This window comes from Lineus longissimus, chromosome 13 (assembly GCF_910592395.1).
Source record: "Lineus longissimus chromosome 13, tnLinLong1.2, whole genome shotgun sequence".
Taxonomy (NCBI): Eukaryota; Metazoa; Nemertea; class Pilidiophora; order Heteronemertea; family Lineidae; genus Lineus; species Lineus longissimus.
The window spans coordinates 5,612,194-5,630,069 of NC_088320.1; the positions used below are offsets into that span (position 1 = coordinate 5,612,194).

Genomic DNA, 17,876 nt, shown 5'->3' on the forward strand with positions numbered 1-17,876 from the left:
GAAGCGAACAATAAGGCAGTAATGCCGACCTAGCTCATTAAAACATCACCGTTACTGTAGAAATCCATGGAGTCAGAATACGTCGTCACCAAAGTTTGTGGAATACGGAATAACTAGTCTCGTTGGAGTTGTTGTCTACGTTATAAACTTCCGTCAATTGCCTGTGCCCGGTACTGACGCTTTCGCTTAGAAACGGATGGGCAAGGGGGCTTCTTCCGCCGTATCCGACAATAGAAACCACTATGATTCCATTACAAGCTGCACTAGCCAGTTAAGTCGGAATTAGTCAAGAAAAGGTCGTGAGCATTTCAATTTCGATGTGAGTTATCAAATTCAATTCATGAAATTTGGTCACCTTTCAGCAGCTAAGGATTTTAGGTAATATCTGAGAGGTGTCCGAGCTTTCATGCGTTGGAAATGGTCCCTAATCGATACTGGCTATTCCTTGGAAATGGTTCAATCTGTTAAAGTGTAAGCAAGTATCGATTAGATCCATACTTTATGTAAGTGATCGTAGACACAAACAAGGGCGTCCATTGGTATCAAGGGACATTTCCGAGAAATAACTTCTTTATGCAGATCACCAAGCAATAATCCAAACGCGGACGCTAATACATGTACATTCCAGTGTCCGTGATTAAAATCACATGATGGGAGAAGACAATGAGATGAGCTAGATTCCATCAGCTCGTTTATGGATCTCTATAATGGCTTCTGTAGATGATGATTGCAAAATGCAAATGCCCCAGATCAATGTTGTACAGAGAGCCTCCTACTAGAAAAGTGTTGAACTAAAGTGAAGCTTGCAGAGGGGCGGGCAGGCCCACGGCGGTCTAGAACTTTACGCCGCCATGTTTGTCCCATAAACCACGGTATGCTACCGTCCAAGATAGTTGTGTGACTTTATAATCGGAGAATTTACTCATTCTCTCAACAGATCAAAGGTTATTCTGGAACGACCATCAATAAATCTCGTTCCGGGTCTACGCATCTAGGGAGCCACTCGGGCAACGAGTCCGGGGATATGGTGTGGAGCTATAATTTCCACTGATCCATCATATATAGATGCATTGTGAGAAAAAGGGAAAAGTGATGATGATTTGAACAAAAAAGACAATAAAGACAATGATTTCTTGATTTCTTTTAATGCAAGATCGTTGTCCTTCTTTGAATTGGGGAAATGTATGGTGGTCTTCGACTTGTGTAAGAAATCGTGGCCCCGACATGTGGTCCTGTAAAAAAAGAAAATAAATGAGTAAATCCAAGTAAGTTACTTTAGGGCTAAAATTAGGAATGATATATGGAAATGAGAAGTTTTTCGTACAATATCATAACATTTGATCTATCAGATTTGATTTTCCAACTATAGGCTTTTATAATTTTTTTGTTATCGTAATTATTATGATAATGATAACAAAAAAATGATATTGCTCATTTATCGCTCAAGCGCATCACGATATAACCCTAGCCAAGCTATGACGAAAGATATGATGTAATTTGTTTGACCAAAAATGATTGATATGGTAGAATGTATGGCACGCCAAAGCGGAATTATTTCAATCCTGTACAAAATATTAGCAACATTTTAAAAACGATCCAACATTTTCAGAAAACAAGCCAACATTAGCGGAATTATTTCAACCCTGTACAAAATATAAGCATTATTTTAAAAAAAGATCCAACATTTTGAGAAAACAAGCCAACATTTCTTTTTAAATGTTGACAAAATTTTACGGCAACATTTATTTTCGTTCAAGATTTTTTTCTTGCAACATTTTTTTTCGTCAACAATTTTTTCGTCCAACAACGAGCGCCACCTGTGAACAACTAATTGAACTATATCCCCTCGAGACGAGGTTCAGCTACGGTGTACTCCTGGCATGTTTCTTTACACGAATATCTTACGCACGTTGTTGTCACTCGTCATGAATGTGTCAGTGTCAGATTTTTACCGTCATTAAATTACATAAGTTAAACCCCTACAATCATGACAAACAATTTAAATTTGCTAGCGAATGCTAGCGATTTCGAAGATTTGCTGAGAGAACTGCGGAGATCTTCCCAGCTTAACCTCGTCCCTGCGCGCGAGTTCCATTAGCAGTTCATAGGTGGCGCTCGTTGTTGAACGGAAAAAATGTTGAACGAAAAAAATGTTGCCAAGAAAAAATCTTGAACGAAAATAAATGTTGCAGTAAAATTTTGTCAAGATTTTTTTTAAAAATTGCGTGGAAAGTATTTTTAAGAGAAGAAAAAAATGTAAACGAATTTTTCGAAGTATCACGAAAAAAAAATTGTTTGCTTGTTTTTTCAAAATGTTGACATGAGTCTAAAAAAATTTATCTTTTTTAATTTATCTTTTTTATATTTTTGAAGTTTAAATAGTATTTCTTCTCCGTTGCCAAGAAATTTGTAGTTGCTAATATTTTTTCAGGGTTGAAATAATTCCGCTTTGGCGTGCCATAAGAATGTAAAGATTGAAACGACCCAAAACGTGACAAGCCAAACTAAATGAACTAAACTGACATGCGAAACATATAAAATTGAAGTTTGGGTCAAGATGTTATACATGATTGCAAGTGCCATGCTTATATTCGCATGGCCAGCTAATCAATTACTCACTCAAAATTGACATTGGTTTCGACCATCGTAAAGTTGATCAAATCGACCAACTAATGTTTACAGTGTTGTGGTACTCACATCGCACGCAGACGCTTCTGCAGGACTGACACCCATCAGCGTTCGTTGTATACACGTTCTCCCTCTTTCCAGGGCAAGCCATCTTATTCCCAACGCATCCCGGCTTCTTGCATTCTGAATTGGAAGAGAAATGATGTGTGCTTCGTATTGACTTGGGCTTGAGATTGACCTCAAATTATGGCTGCAGCGGAAATGCATTCCATATAGAGTTTCTCCTTGGATAGGTAATGTTCTCCTAAAAAGGCGCCAAGATTGCTGATGTCAAATTCAATATGCTATCAAAGTCCTCGAAGCAACAAAATCGGTGTACAACATGCATGTATATTGATAATGATGTAATATGATTGCAGCATTAAGCTTATTTTTGCATGGTCATTCACTCAAAAATGACATCGGTTTTGGACCAGCATAAGTTGGTCAAATTGACCAACTAATGTTTATAGTGTTGTGGTACTCACTTGGCACGCAGACGCTTCTGCAGGACTGACACCCATCAGCGTTCGTCGTATACACGTTCTCCCTCTTTCCAGGGCAAGCCATCTTATTCCCAACGCATCCCGGCTTCTTGCATTCTGAATTGGAAGAGAAATTATGTGTACCATCGTAAAGTTGGTCAAATTAACCAACGAATATTTACAGTGTTATGGTACCCGCTTCGCATGCAGACGTTTCTGCAGGACTGACACCCATCGGCGTTCTTCGTATACACGTCATTCCTCTCTCCAGGGCAAACCTCAAAGGTAGAAATGCATACTGGTTTCTTGCATTCTGAATTGGAAGAGAAATGCTGTGTACTTCGTATTGACTTGGGCTTAAGATTGACATTAAATTATGGCTACAGTGGAAATGCATTCCATATAGAGTTACTCCTTGGAAAGACAATGTTCTCCGTAAAAGGCACCATGACTGAGTGACTGGACGATCACACAACTGATTTGCTTATCTGACGATCATAAGACAAAATCTTGATAATTCGTCCCACTCCAAAAGGCGTTTTCGAGTTGTACGATTGGCAGATTGGCAAAATGTGTTGTTTTCCAAGTGACCCTTTCTATTTTCTTATATACAATGGGTGATTTCAAAGTTGGTTTTGGTTTTAGTGTTGGGTGTTAGTGTCAGTTTTACTCTTAATTTCTACCCCTAAAAACCCATGTCTGGATAAGACCAATTCGAGGTTTTAGTTTAACACCAACACCTGGTTTTGTCTTAACTCCTAAAACCTGGGCTGAAACTAAGAAGAGGTTTTATTCTGCAGGTAAAACTAACACCAAGATGGGCAGAGATAAAACCTTGGAAAAACCAAACATGCATGTTGTTGTCGTTGTTACTGTTGTTTCCCTATTGTAACCGCTTCCGATCTATATAAATTTGTTCGTCTTCTTTCACGTCCATCATCATTCCCATCAGCGTTCAAAATACCAGTAACTACTTCTTGAAATGGTACAAACAACATGATTTTTTTTTAAACACCAACACCAACTTTGAAATTCACTCGGTGTTAATGCCTAAGGTGTTAGTTTTATTGGTAATACAAAATGCACTACAAATCTTCCAAATATAACACCGAGCTGGGATTAAGATCAGACCTTGGTGTTCCAATTGGTTTCAGTGTGAAACTAAAACCTAATTTGAAATAGGATAATGCTAAAACTGAGTGTCAAAACTAACACCAGAACTGACTTCATTTCTGGTGTTGTGGAGAGTTTTAGTTTTAGTCCCGGTGTTGGTTTTTGACACTAAAACCATCCCTTAGTTTTTAGCTCAAACCGGACATAATGCTAAAACCAACAAACACCAACTTTGAAATAGGATGAAACTAAAACCCAATTCATTTCAATACTGGTTTAATCAAGGGTTTTAGTGTTCCATTTAGTTTTAAAACTAAATCTAAAAACTGACTTTGAAATCACCCAATGCAGTGACCCATCTGAGAGTAACGGACGTTCACCAGCTAAAAAAACAATACAGATTCCCCATCGAAGCTAGTAACGCGTAGTTTGTGAAAATGGCAATACCTGATCAGTACCATCAAAGGCAGCAACGACTGTCAGTAATACCAAGAATCCAAGCATAAATTCAATTGTGATTGCAGCGCGCGAATGAGGTCTGCGCGGAGATGATATACCGGAATTGGATCGGACCTAAATGTAACCTGCATTACTTACCGGCATTTGCGGCGACAACGAAAGCAAAAAGTACAACCACCAAGAAACCAAGCGACATCATGATTGGTACGAAGGATTGTCTGTGGTGATCAGGTTATCCGATCTTGTCTGAATGTGAGCTGCTATTGTTGATCAGGGTTGATTTATCACCGCAACTCCGACAACATCTGGCCACATCATTGAGAACATGCATGTCACCCACTTCATATTTCGTCCCATCTTGGTTCATCGATCGAGCTCACGTACCGAAATATCTACTGAATTTGCGCGTTTATAGGGCTTCATCGAATTGACGGAATGAACGGAATATGATGGAACGTGATAAAACCAAGTTTAATCATCACATGGTGTTTTCCAATTTGACGGTAGAGGTAGAGGAATATAATGCCAGACCGACACTTAAAAATGAACTTACATTTTCAGCATTGTAATTTTATTTAGTAATGATAATAAACAGTACAAAAGTCAATTTGGGTATCACGGAGTTCGTAATTCATGCAGCGCCGCCTGGTCGGCCTGACGTCGTCATCCGGGAAATTGACGTCATACATAGTACCAAGCCGATTGTCTTACCTGGTAAACATGAGAGAAGAACATTCTTCCTCACATGTTAGTCAAACGCATGATTTTATATACCTGATTTTTTCCGCATTCGTCTTTATTGTAGTAGTTGTACGGCACGTAACACAGGAGCCGTCCTGAACGAATAATCTGAATTTCTTCGACAGGAGCGATCTGTCAGTGGTTAACAAGTGGCTAACACGTGGCTAACACGTGGCTAGTAATGGACCAATCGGCATCGGCATGGATCAGGAGAGTATAGTAGTTCTATAAGAAATCAATGCATTGTCTAAGCCAAGTTGGGATGTATATCTATGGCGCCTTCTCCACTAAAATCATGTCATCATCTCCCGCTAGTCTTCCCACGAAATGGGCACATCTTTGCAGCTGTTTAAGGCATGATTTTATCGTGTTCCAACATATTCCGTTCATTCCGCTGCGTTCCGTCAATTTGACGAGGTCCATTTCAAGTGTCTGATTCGTGAACAGAAATAGAAATTCACTCGACATTCCTTCTCGTCTCTTCAATCATTGAATGCTCACGCCAGGCTCCATTGTTGAACTTAAGAAATTAAGACTTCACAATTTGTTGCCATATGTGCAAAAGAGCATGCAGTAAAAATTTTGTAAAAATACTCATTACCAGCTATTGCGGGCCTAGCCAATCAAGCCAATTAGTGCACCTGCTTAATTGGTCCTGGCAAGCCTAATAGAAAATGCATAGGAAATATCAATAAAGTTGGCTTATTGGGCGGTGTGTTAAAATAGTCCCAACTCCCGACTTCTGACACAATCTATATATGTCTAGGTATTTACTGGAAAAATTTGGAGTGATTTGGATGGAAATTCGATGGGTCCATCTATAGGTTGAACATTTTGGTAAATCTGTAATGCTTCACTCGTAGCCCGTAGTGTAAATTCCTGAGAAATTGGGTTTTGGGGGCTTTTCTAGCTGCGCTAGCTCCGAAACTATACATTTGATACAAACTCCCGACTTCAGACGTGGTTGATATAACTCCTAGGATTATATTCCCAAGATTTCAGCTTTAATGGAGAAAAATTCATAGTGCCCATAGGGGGGTTGAAAATTGGAGGATTTTCTTTTTTTTTCCCAACAAATATGCGAAAAATATTACTTTCCACCTAGAATTAATAAAAATTTCGCAAACTATCATAAAGTACTTCCTTGTGACAATCATTTGTGAAGCTTTCAAAACTTTTGGCTGATTTATTTGACCCTAAGTTAGCAAAAACCAAACATTTAAGTGTTTGTATGCACCAATGCACAGGAGGCTAATTGCCAGATTAATTCACACCTGTCCAATCTCAAACAATAGGAATGATGGAGTCTCCCTCGATTCAAATCAGAGTGTGCTAGGCCTGCCATTGCTGGTAATGTGCAAAAATTTTACCAGTGTACAATGTACACCCTGCTTTAGGAATCGATATCATCGTTTGAAAGACACTCGTCGTGTTCTCGGGTACCATCTGGTTACTGCTGTCTCTGAGGATTTCCAGTTTAAGTTCAGTACAAGTTTCAGTGCCAACCACTTCTATTCTATCGCAATTTTTTTTTTAATTCGAGTACAGAATGCCTGATGTAAGTGAATAGGCATTGTGTGGCTACAGTTCATGTGGTGCGAGATATATAGATTAGTCTAAAAAAAAACTGTAAGTAAAAAGGCAAACGATTTGATAAATGTATTTTATTACAAACTAAAGATAAATTGTAATATAATAGACTTTTAATCGGTCCATTTTTATCAGTATAATTTGATTGACGTCCAATAATCAATACTAATACACTTTTATTTACTTACAATTACGATATACGGAGTGACAAATAAACACAACTCAAAAAGAAAATATTTATTACGAAATCTTCTTTGGTTTATCAGGTACAGTTAACTAGTATTTGTAATAATTTTTGTCACAATAATACACATCATACCTTTCGTTTCAAACGACGAGTGGGCAATTCTAATTGACAATAACGAAATGGCAGACACGGTAAAGATTTTTGCTGCAAGTACGATTATGTTGAACTGAGGATTGTGTCAAGATGCAACCTACGCTATATTCAGTAAAACCTGTTTTTGATGATGCTAATGAGAAAGTTTCAATGCAAAATGAAGTTCATTACGCTTTTTCATAGAGGTACATAGAATTTCTGTTTCAACAGTAGGTAGATGATCAGCCATTACTGCTCTAATTGAATAGCTGCCATTTTCACTTTAAGAAAAAAAAAGGTGTTTGACCTTTCGAAAATTCTTTGGATGGAGGTGGGTATGCATCCCGTAGAGGTTTTTTGGTAAATTGAAAACCCACAAGGGTTTTTGTGATTCTAAAAGGTCTAGAAAGCTTTTACTGGGTGCATATTTGCGATGGCCGAAAAGTCTTTGAATATTTCTCAAACTGAGCATCATTTGCCCGGCGACTTTTTGGGCACAGAACACTAAATTGCAGACCACTCAATCATCACCATCAACTCAACTAAGTCACTGACTTGAACTACTGAGGCAAAATCAGATGCGCGTTTTATGTGTCACTCTGTATATTTCAAATTACATATGATAAATTGAATATCTACAAAGTAATCAAGCTTAGTCAAGATAATTAACCGTTACTACATTAACACATGTTAAATAGTCACAAACGCTAATTGCAGTCAAAACCAGAGCGAAATATTTTTACGACATTTACAAGAATCTTAAATATGTTGATCTATTTCATGGTGTATCAAGCTGTGCATAGTTATTATAGAAGTCAACAATAACGTGTACCGCGCATGATTAACTGGAAATATTGATTCAGGGGAAAATGTGAGTCAAGCCTATGGCTTGAAAATGAAACGTAAATATAAGATTTCAAATAGGAATACTCATGCATTTAACTTACAGTCGTGTGCTTGGCAATTGATACATAGGTTTATAGTTAAATAACTTGTGCTGAATCCTTGTTATTTCCAAAGGACTGATCACGAATTTGCCTTTTAGCGCGACTGTCCAGATCAAAATGAAATTGGCCTGTGAAACTATGTTTGTGACGAAGTTCGAAATAAAATTACGAAAGATGTAATGATTAAATAATAAAATAAGTAAGTCCATTATAAATTTCGTAATAAATAATCTTGGTTATGGAATTATGATTTTGTAATAAAGCCATATAATTACCGTATCTGTCGTTAATCTATGAAGAATCTAACGGGGACCCGTTGTTCAAACTAGTTTTGTTTTCAACGCTGACGTTAACTTTCTTCAAAACTGTACCGTTAACTTAACTTTAAGTTAAATCTAATGGACTTAACTGAATGAGATAACTGAATAACGCCAGCGTTAGTGACAACACTTTCTTTGAAACACTGGGTCCTGGTGATAAAATTGCGAACATACTGCCCACTATGTTTATACGCTATTACTGAAGCTGGTGTAGAAGGTTATACATGCGGTATATCTAATCTGAAATATATTATATATTATGTACGGAAATTGTATACATTAACGGTCGCGGTCTTATGTTCTCGAGCTCATTGAACAATAAAATCACCACGCATGCGCACTGACGGATTTACATGCAGTTGAGTAACGGTCGAACGCCAGTCAAGGAAAGACTCCGCAAGGTGAAGTTGGGTGTATTTATGTTAAATCATCGAAGGTTATGTAGAGTTTAAGGGCCGGTGGGTCAAGACTCATTGAAACCAGTTGATGCAACTACGATAATGCTCCTCTGAAGTTCTGTGCAAAAGCTCAAAATAATGCATGATAGCACATGCACACAGATGTTTTAAAATGAGATATCCAGAGGCCCTTTCTCTTGTTGATGATAAAAAAGGCTTCAAAGCTTACTATGGTTATCCAACAATTGAACACTGTGGCGACTGTTCTGAGCGATGTTGACGCAGATGGGGGGGGGGGGGGGGGGGGTATCTCATAGATATTATGAGGGAGGAACAACAGTAATTATAACACGCTTAATGCTGGGTTAATCGGTCCATGATCGATCGATAGCGAGTGCTACTTTCTTCATGTTGTGTATCTGGAGCATAAAAAAGTTCTCAGGTGGAACTATGTGTAAGACAGAAATATTGGAAGAAAATATCATGACGATTTTTGGTATCCGGTTTATTTCTTCAAATCAGGACGCCGACGATCAACTACATCATTGACATCATATATCATCACCATCAAATTGAACGTTACATAAATCAAGATTTCATTTAAAGCTGATATAAGCTTATTTCACAGTTGCTTGGGATGGTTGTTAAAGTCACACGCTGTACGTTCTGTTGAGAAAAACTTTTATAAATGCGACAAATTGCGTTTGAATCGTATGTAGGTCACACACCTAAAACATAAAGTACTAGTTGAGTGTGACATAGGGAGTTTTCACAAATCCCTCGAAACGCTAACGCGAACGCCTATCCAATGGTTCGAGTTCCTGATCACGATGCAAACAATGGGACAAGCTTTCGCAATGGCGTTTCGGGGATTTTTGTGAGTGACGTACCATGTACTATTTTAAAAACCTTTTGGCATAAATTTCCGGGTTTTTTTTATGTCGCACTGACAACAAAGGTGTCACTGTTCACAATTTTCGTGTCATTTAGAAACGATATCGCGATTAAATCGCGAAAGGAAATATTGTTATAATCATCATCATCATCATTATCATCATCATCATCATCATCATCATCATCATTATCGGTCAGCTGCAGACCAGGCGGCCTCAAGCTTAATCAGTCTGACCCTATCCTGGGCTAGGTCCTAATTTCGTCGATGATTTCACAAAGTGACCAACTTGCAAATTTCTGAAATTGTCTTGATGTACTTACGCACCAATTATCATGGTGATATTCAAAGTAGTTTTCATAATAAAATATAGGACAGTGCGTCTAATTCAGAGTCATTCAAACTATACAGAATCTGTGAGTTGAGTTTTCTCCCAATAAAACATTTGCTGATTATGGCCACTTCGTGAAATAATCGACAATTTATTGCAATTCCAATAGTCTGTCCCCTTGTCCTGGCACTGATTGGATATATGGCAGTTAAGACATTTGTTGATGGCAAGGTTTGATACATCAGATTGAAATATATCAGCTTTATATTAAAACATTTGAAATACTAGAACATGTGTTCTACGTCTGGTCACTGGACGCCTTCAGGCAGTGGGAAATAATTTTGATAAAAAGCCAGAGCATAAACATTAATGTATATAACAATTTGACGTAGAATTGAAAACACTTTAACAATATAATGTCATGACGTGTTTGTAATCAAGGCTTACGGTCAAGTGTATTGTTAATTTGGCTTCGGAAGATTTTGTGCAAAAGCATCAAGTGTATAAGATTGGTACAGTGGCACATGACCTTGACGCCATAGTCACCATGTCAAATTAACCTTATACAAAACTACATAACAATTTCTACGATTGAAAATAACTTAAAAATAGTAATTTTGTTTGTAGACCAAAGTTTCTTGCCAGGGGCATCTAATTGTTTGAGCATATCAATTTAACATGAAGCATATGAATAGTGTTACGGAATAGGGTCCATTTACTGAATGGTGGTAAGCCAACTAGCCTGGTTAAATAGAATGAAATACTTGTAGAACAATAGAACTAGAGAATTTAACAATGTTTGTGGTACCGGAGTTAGATAAGGCTTCAGAATTAATTTGTTGTCAGTGGAATGAGGAATAGTAACCTGAAGATAGGCCATGGGTATTCAATTTAAAGGCTGTCAATGTACGCCAAGTCATTATTATTACGTTCTAATCATCTTTTAGAATGTAACAACCACTTTCATTAATAATTTCCCGTAAGATAAAGACTTCGAATTGTACCAATTCTCCCGAAGTTTTTGGGAACAGCTCGATTCTCCAGCACTACAGTATATAACTTTTAACTCACGACGTCGTTATAACGCGGACCATGGAGGGTGATGACCCCCAAGCTCCACGTCCACCAGCAGTGATTATCAATCAATGTGTTTTGAAGAAGGATATTGCCGCCCTGCCAAATTATATGTCTGGATAATATTACAGTTCATGTTTCGAGTGGGCATAAAAAGTCATCAACTAACTTTAAGGGTTGAGGCATTAAGTCTGATAAAACTCTTACATATTTAGTTAGTTGAATTCGGCACACTGCATGACATGAATTATGTTAGTCCATGCTTAAGATTTCAGGCATTTTGCATTGAAATTTTATAAAAAAATGGCTGTGTATGTCCAGAAACGCAAATCTACCACATTAATTTTGGCTTCTGAACAGAATTGCACAAAATATTGCTTCGACTTCCCTATGTTGTGTCCAATAAATTGGTGAATCTTAATCAACGGCCCGAGAGTTGCACCAGACACACGACTTCGCTTCAGGTGAATCGATGCAGGACAATTTAGCGGCCTGTATTTTACTTGAATTTTTCTTTGTACCATTTTCGCGATAACAATTATTGGGCTTAAACTTTTGGAAGAACGGTGCAAAATGTCATTGGTGCAAGTTTCCATGCAATTGTGTTTGGTACTTCTTGAACATTTCAAGAAATGGCAAAAATTACAGAAACAAATTTTCGTCCGAGTTAGATTATGCGAATTTCGATTTGTAGTTTTAGTTTTAACTTAAAACATTTTAATGTTAAAACTATAAAAACTCGATTATTGAAATTCCAGATACACTATATATATCTAAACAAGAGTTTTATACCCACTACCATTAAATAGGTATGCAATAATTAAGTATTGAAGTGGAGGACGTTTTCTTTATGTTCACCTGATTTAAGCATGCCTGTTACATTATTTTGAACCAGTAAAATTATCCTTAGTTGGGGGTAGGTAGAGTGAAGACGTCTGAATACCACTGCCAATTTCTAAACCACACTTGAGGCTGAATGAAATGCCCGTCAGCAACATATTGTCAAAAGACATAGCATATCATATCACGCCGATTAGCAAAATCATAACAATAGGTACACGGGATGTACCCGAATAGTGTGCCAAGAAAGCACCAAAATTAAAACCTAGAAGGGCAGTACGACCAGAGGAGAGAGACCATAAAATTCTGGCCATGATTTCTCCAACTTTGAAAACATCTGACAAGAACGTGTTGCATCCTCTCCTCTGATATAAAAGATGTATTAACCTGAAGCCTGTTACATTTATTACGATGCACACATAGACGAGTTGCCTTTAACCTTAAGTGTCGATATATTATATATTAATATACATACAACACTAAAAATAAAGATAAACTTTACATGATAATTTGATCAGTAAATTACGAAGTAAATACATTGAGTACAACTAACTTAGTTTGATAATTAAATATATATACAGCCATATAGATTTTATTAGTAACAAGAAGTTACAGACAGTGTAATTGACGTCCGTTCCTTACATTGGCATAAAGAGGTTTGTAAAAGTGTAATTAAATACTCTAAAATTAGTTCATTTCAGCCCAAAAAAGCAAAAAAGATAAATAGAGGAATTTCAGCAGAGTTGTGCTAAACAGTCCAGATATTCCCGAAAATAAGTTGTGCCAAAAATAAAAAAGGCTCGCTAATATATTTTTGGTTATGCCCAATATGATAGGACAAGAAAACGTTATCCTATTGATACGCTCATCAGATACAATTGAAAAATATATCGGAATTGTGTGCAATATTTGCTACTCCTTGTTCAAAATCTATAACCGAAACCTTTCAAGAATCTAGTAAATATTGCTCTACATCTATGTATAGGCATCAAAGAAGATATTGAGCAAAAATATCATAAGAGACTCATCGGGATTTTTGACCTGAGCTTCAACTCATAAACAATATTTTGTCAACTGCAGGCCGGTATTGCCTACGACAACTTTCTTTCAGGTCAGAAGACCCTCAACATTTCCATATTGCGTCATTTCTAAGGGCCTGCCTTTACCGACCAACTTAAACGTAGCTTTGGATATCCTAATCTCAAAAAAGCTTGTTACTTCTCACCGTAACTATTCAAAAAACCAAGATGAATTGTTGACGAACTCTGCGTGCACAAGTACACTTACAAATGTACGTATCATGCCAAAAAAGAATAGGCTGAAATGAACTTCACAAACACTTATTTAGTCGTGTGTGTCGATATCATCACAATCAATGATAAAATTATTACGAAGCAGAACATGAAGGAATGATGACGAAGTTTCAACCTTCTTTCGACGAGAACTCTATTTTCAATAATCATATCCATGGCGATATCAAAATGCAGGTTTTGGCAAAATCTTTACGAGAATTCGCTATATCTTGCCTCTGATTTTGATAGCACGCCAATCAATACAAATTGTCATAGTTGAGTGATCTTAACAATGTGCTGATTGGATAGTAAACAATACACTGGAACATTGGGTTTCCTCGACTGCACTAGATTACAGTAGCAATATTTGGCCTGCATTGAATGTTCATGAAAATAATAATTAGTTTGCCATTGTATCAAGTATGGATTATACTTGATACCATCCCGGTATCAAATTACAATATTGCAAAGAAAAGTTTGTGGACCAGACACACTACCATGGAAGTTACCTGAAGGGATGGTATCAATTAAAACACTTTAGATAGATGGTAGTCTGTGTCCGCCTTTAATAACCCTTCATTATTTGCGTCGGCGAAGTTTGCCAATTTCAAGAACAATCTCGTTGGAAGAAAAGTTGAAACATCGACGATTATCCACAAACTATTACCCTCTTTACGATCAAATTATATAGTACAAAAATAAGTTGCTTATGTCACACAGGTTGTCGACAAAAAAGTCATAAATAAACTATTTTGGAGTAGACAGTAATGCAGGCTTGTCATGAAGCAATACACCACGTGTAATTCTTGATAGTAATGTTCCAACATATCAACTCTGCCTTCAAATGTGCTGATGCAGCAGTTTCTCTGTTGTCCCGCACAAAACGAAAATACAACATATACAAAGCGCATTTATCACTTCCCAATCCCGGTTTCCTCCAAAAAGAAAGTGTAAGCAGACAATTTAAGCGCGCTTGGATTTTTTTGCAGTGCTGCCCCATACACGTGTAGCTTCATGAATCTACAGCTAAACCACTGCAACCTCTAGAATGTTACTGTGTCCGTATCAAAGATACTTAACAGCGACATGGAAATGTTTGAAGACAGAACAGGACGGTTTAAAGTACCATTAATAATATATTGATAATATCATATCATAATTGTCTGTACAGGTAAATGGGTATGGTGAATAGGTTACAACATAGATTTGACCTTTATTGTATAGCTATTTACATAAAAGAATTGGCAATTTAAACAACAAATTGACCACTGCTGACACAAAATAATTTAATTGGAGACCACACAACCTTTAATACCAATAAACTCTTAAAGCGTGCTCGAAAGCCTTTTACTCTCATCTACTCAGTTATATACTGTTATACCTATCCTGCGTTGATTTTTACAACACTCTCATTTGGAATCGTATTCGTTTTCTCATGACATAAAACCTGGAGAGGAACCGTCGTGGACAGAACAAGGTCTTAAAGGTCAGAAACTTACAAGAGTCTTACCGGGGTTGTCGTTTCATGAATTCAATACAGTTTCATTGTCTGAACCTACGGAGTGTCATCAGTATCGTAACTAGAAAATGTGTTCGAAGATTTCAGAATGTTTTAAAGATCTTGCAAAAGATGTATCGGAAACTAAAACTGAACAATATCCGATTGATATGGGCTTGGCTTTCCTCCTGGGATGCATCCGAAAAGCCCCAGGCATCAAATATCGCAAATGGAGAAATACAAGTAAATTAGAACCAAGTGACCATCTTGAATTCCAACAGTTTACCAAGGCAGATAAATTAATCAAGTTAAGCACAAACTGTGCAAAATCCTGACGACTTTTACATAAATAAGTATATTTTTGGAAGTCATCGTCATGCGGTGTATAGTTTGTCAACTCTTTGATTAGTAAAATACATGTAAAAGCATATTAAAAGTCACGCGCAAACATTTGGACAACTTGATAGAGTCTTAGCAACCAAATAATTAAAACAAAACATGTGTCACAATAAAAGTTAACTAACATTATTTAGGGAGATACTAAGTCTGCTTGATTACAAAGATTATCTCGGAATATTTAGATACCAAATGATAGTCACATAAAACACATGGCGTTTAAGAGTGCTGCTAACGCTTCTATGCAGTGATTGGCCTGGCTGCGGCGCCTGTGAATGCTGGAGTAGACATTACTGAGAGGTAGGCCTATCAGTTTTTGACGCTGATATTCTAAACAAAGAAATGCATTTTAACCTTTTCTATCATAGATTAAGTGCAATGTATGTACTGCATGTATATGTTTGTGTTCTCCCATATGCTAATGTTCCCGAAACATTACAAGTCGCTTTCAAAATATAGAAGAAGTGTTCGCAATACGAAATGTATTCAGTGTGGCATTGGCTCACGGAAGTCTGGCGTATTCTCCTTAAATTGGCCAACATTTGGAGCATAATCCCATTACTACCATAAAGACAGGTGTCATATTTTACTCTGTGTTTAGTTCAGCAGCGTCTATCTCAGTCTACGGATGGGCCGTCGGAATGCTAATCAACTTATAGATATACCACATCAGCACCAGTTACTACCTGTATCCCATAAACATTGGAAAACGTGAAAAGTGAAATGTACATGTACGTAGATGTAGGTCATGATAAACAGGAAATGCACAATGATTAGTTCAAAATTATACATTAGACAACGCCGGTCGATAAATGCAGTAATATTATCCCGAAGGGGTTGACCTTATTTGGCAATATATGTCCAGTAAAATCAGCAGAGAAGCAGAAGCCAAGAAATAGAAAATTCTTCCCCGTGGTAACTGAAATGAGCAAATTCGCCAGATGGAGATATGAAATTGCTGAATTCATTGCCGCCGCGCCCACACTGAGCCACAGCGGAATACAAACACAACAGGTGTACACCGCACAACAATACATTACCGGTATTGTACACCAAGAAACCACTGAATAATGGTCTCAAAGTTCGATGCGAGTCGCATAGTCTTACCCAAAACACTGGAAAAGAAGTGATTTGGTGAAAATAATGTTGATTAATGCAAATGTGTAAAGTGATTGATTGGATTACTGGAGAAGAGGAAACTACCCTCAATCTATTTGCTGGATGTTCGACCTCGTACATGTATTCATAAATAATGTCAAACTGTGACATTGCGTTGTATATTTAGTGCGGCTTCAATTTGAGTTACCATGACATTAAAAATACAATCTACCACTGACTATATATAATGACACTTCTTCACTTACATGGATGCAGAAAAGTCGCACGTAACAAGGTACTTGAAATAGTTATCAAGGCAATTGATTAAGGAATTCAATTATATCCGCGAAATGACTGCTCCCACGACCAAAATTTCCATGGTAAATAATAAACAGCATAACCTCCTCCCCAATTCCTATTTCACCACTGAAGAAGCATACCTTTATGCCTCAGACATTGTCAGGCGGTCCAATTCCCATCACAATTTAGAGTAAAATGCTGTCCCCCTCCAACAATGTCGATAATCTAGGCGCAATTCAGGGTCGAAATATGCTTTAATCTCAATGATTTCTAATGTTATTTGGTCGTCTAATGCAAATAAGAAAAAATAGGGTCCGAATTAATGCATTCATAATACAACATATGTCAAAACATGGAGAGAAGAAAAAATATACCATTATTAATTGAACTAACTAATAAAAGAAGACATTACCGATTAGGACGTTATCTTTAAAATACCTCGTGTTTTATGCTGAGGAAAGGACCACATAAATGTGATTAAAAGTGCTTTAGTGTAGCCATAAGAACATTTTGCAACACGACAGTGTCTACTGTACATGTATATACGCTGGGATAGGATGTTAGAAATAGTCTTGGTAGTTTCAAAGTTTAATATTATCTTCGAAAATTATTGATGTTTTTGGTCAGAATGGATTGTTTTGCGATGAAAACTGCAAACGATAAGATTTATTATGAATGTCGCTAGTCCTTGCTCAGTCAATTGGCTACCCCTGAAACTGGCTGCTGATGGAGGGAGGCAAATTCCTACAGAGCAAATTTCCATGTTCATTTCAGGTGAGAATAGAGAATTTTGGCATTACTTAGTTTTAGGCATCTTCATCTGCACAATAGTTCAGTGTCCCCAGGATCATAAGTCGACATGCTGCCACAAATCATGCAAATCGTGTTAAGAATAACGGCCACTTTGGTTATTTATCTGTGCCTTTATGTAACTGCATCAGAAAACGTGGCATTTTCAAAAAGTTATTTAACTTCTAACTACCAAGAACATTTTAACTATAATTGTATTGTTCACGTAAGAGTCCTCAGGTCGTGTGGTAAATTTCCAGGTGGCACCACTGTTCTCACAACAGCCCAGTGCTGCCAGTCACGTGACTTAGGGTACTAGAGTGCACA

At 37.3% G+C, this 17,876-nt stretch overlaps 1 protein-coding gene across 1 annotated transcript; it reads right to left on the reverse strand.

Moving 5' to 3' along the window:
- Window positions 1-1,055: 1,055 nt before the first annotated feature.
- Window positions 1,056-5,027, reverse strand: LOC135498351 (uncharacterized). Its single transcript, XM_064788607.1, has 4 exons — window positions 4,863-5,027; window positions 3,156-3,269; window positions 2,698-2,811; window positions 1,056-1,232 (listed from the first exon to the last, which is right to left on the reverse strand). Exons 1-4 carry the CDS (start codon window positions 4,866-4,868, stop codon window positions 1,056-1,058), a joined length of 411 nt encoding a protein of 136 aa, XP_064644677.1. The 5' UTR covers window positions 4,869-5,027.
- Between the last annotated feature and the right edge of the window lie 12,849 nt (window positions 5,028-17,876).

Coding starts and splice junctions, on each gene's coding strand:
- LOC135498351 (XM_064788607.1), bottom strand. Junction 2,812..3,155: donor CAGAAGCGTCTGCGTGCCAA/GTGAGTACCACA, acceptor CTTCCAATTCAG/AATGCAAGAAGCCGGGATGC. Junction 1,233..2,697: donor CAGAAGCGTCTGCGTGCGAT/GTGAGTACCACA, acceptor CTTTTTTTACAG/GACCACATGTCGGGGCCACG.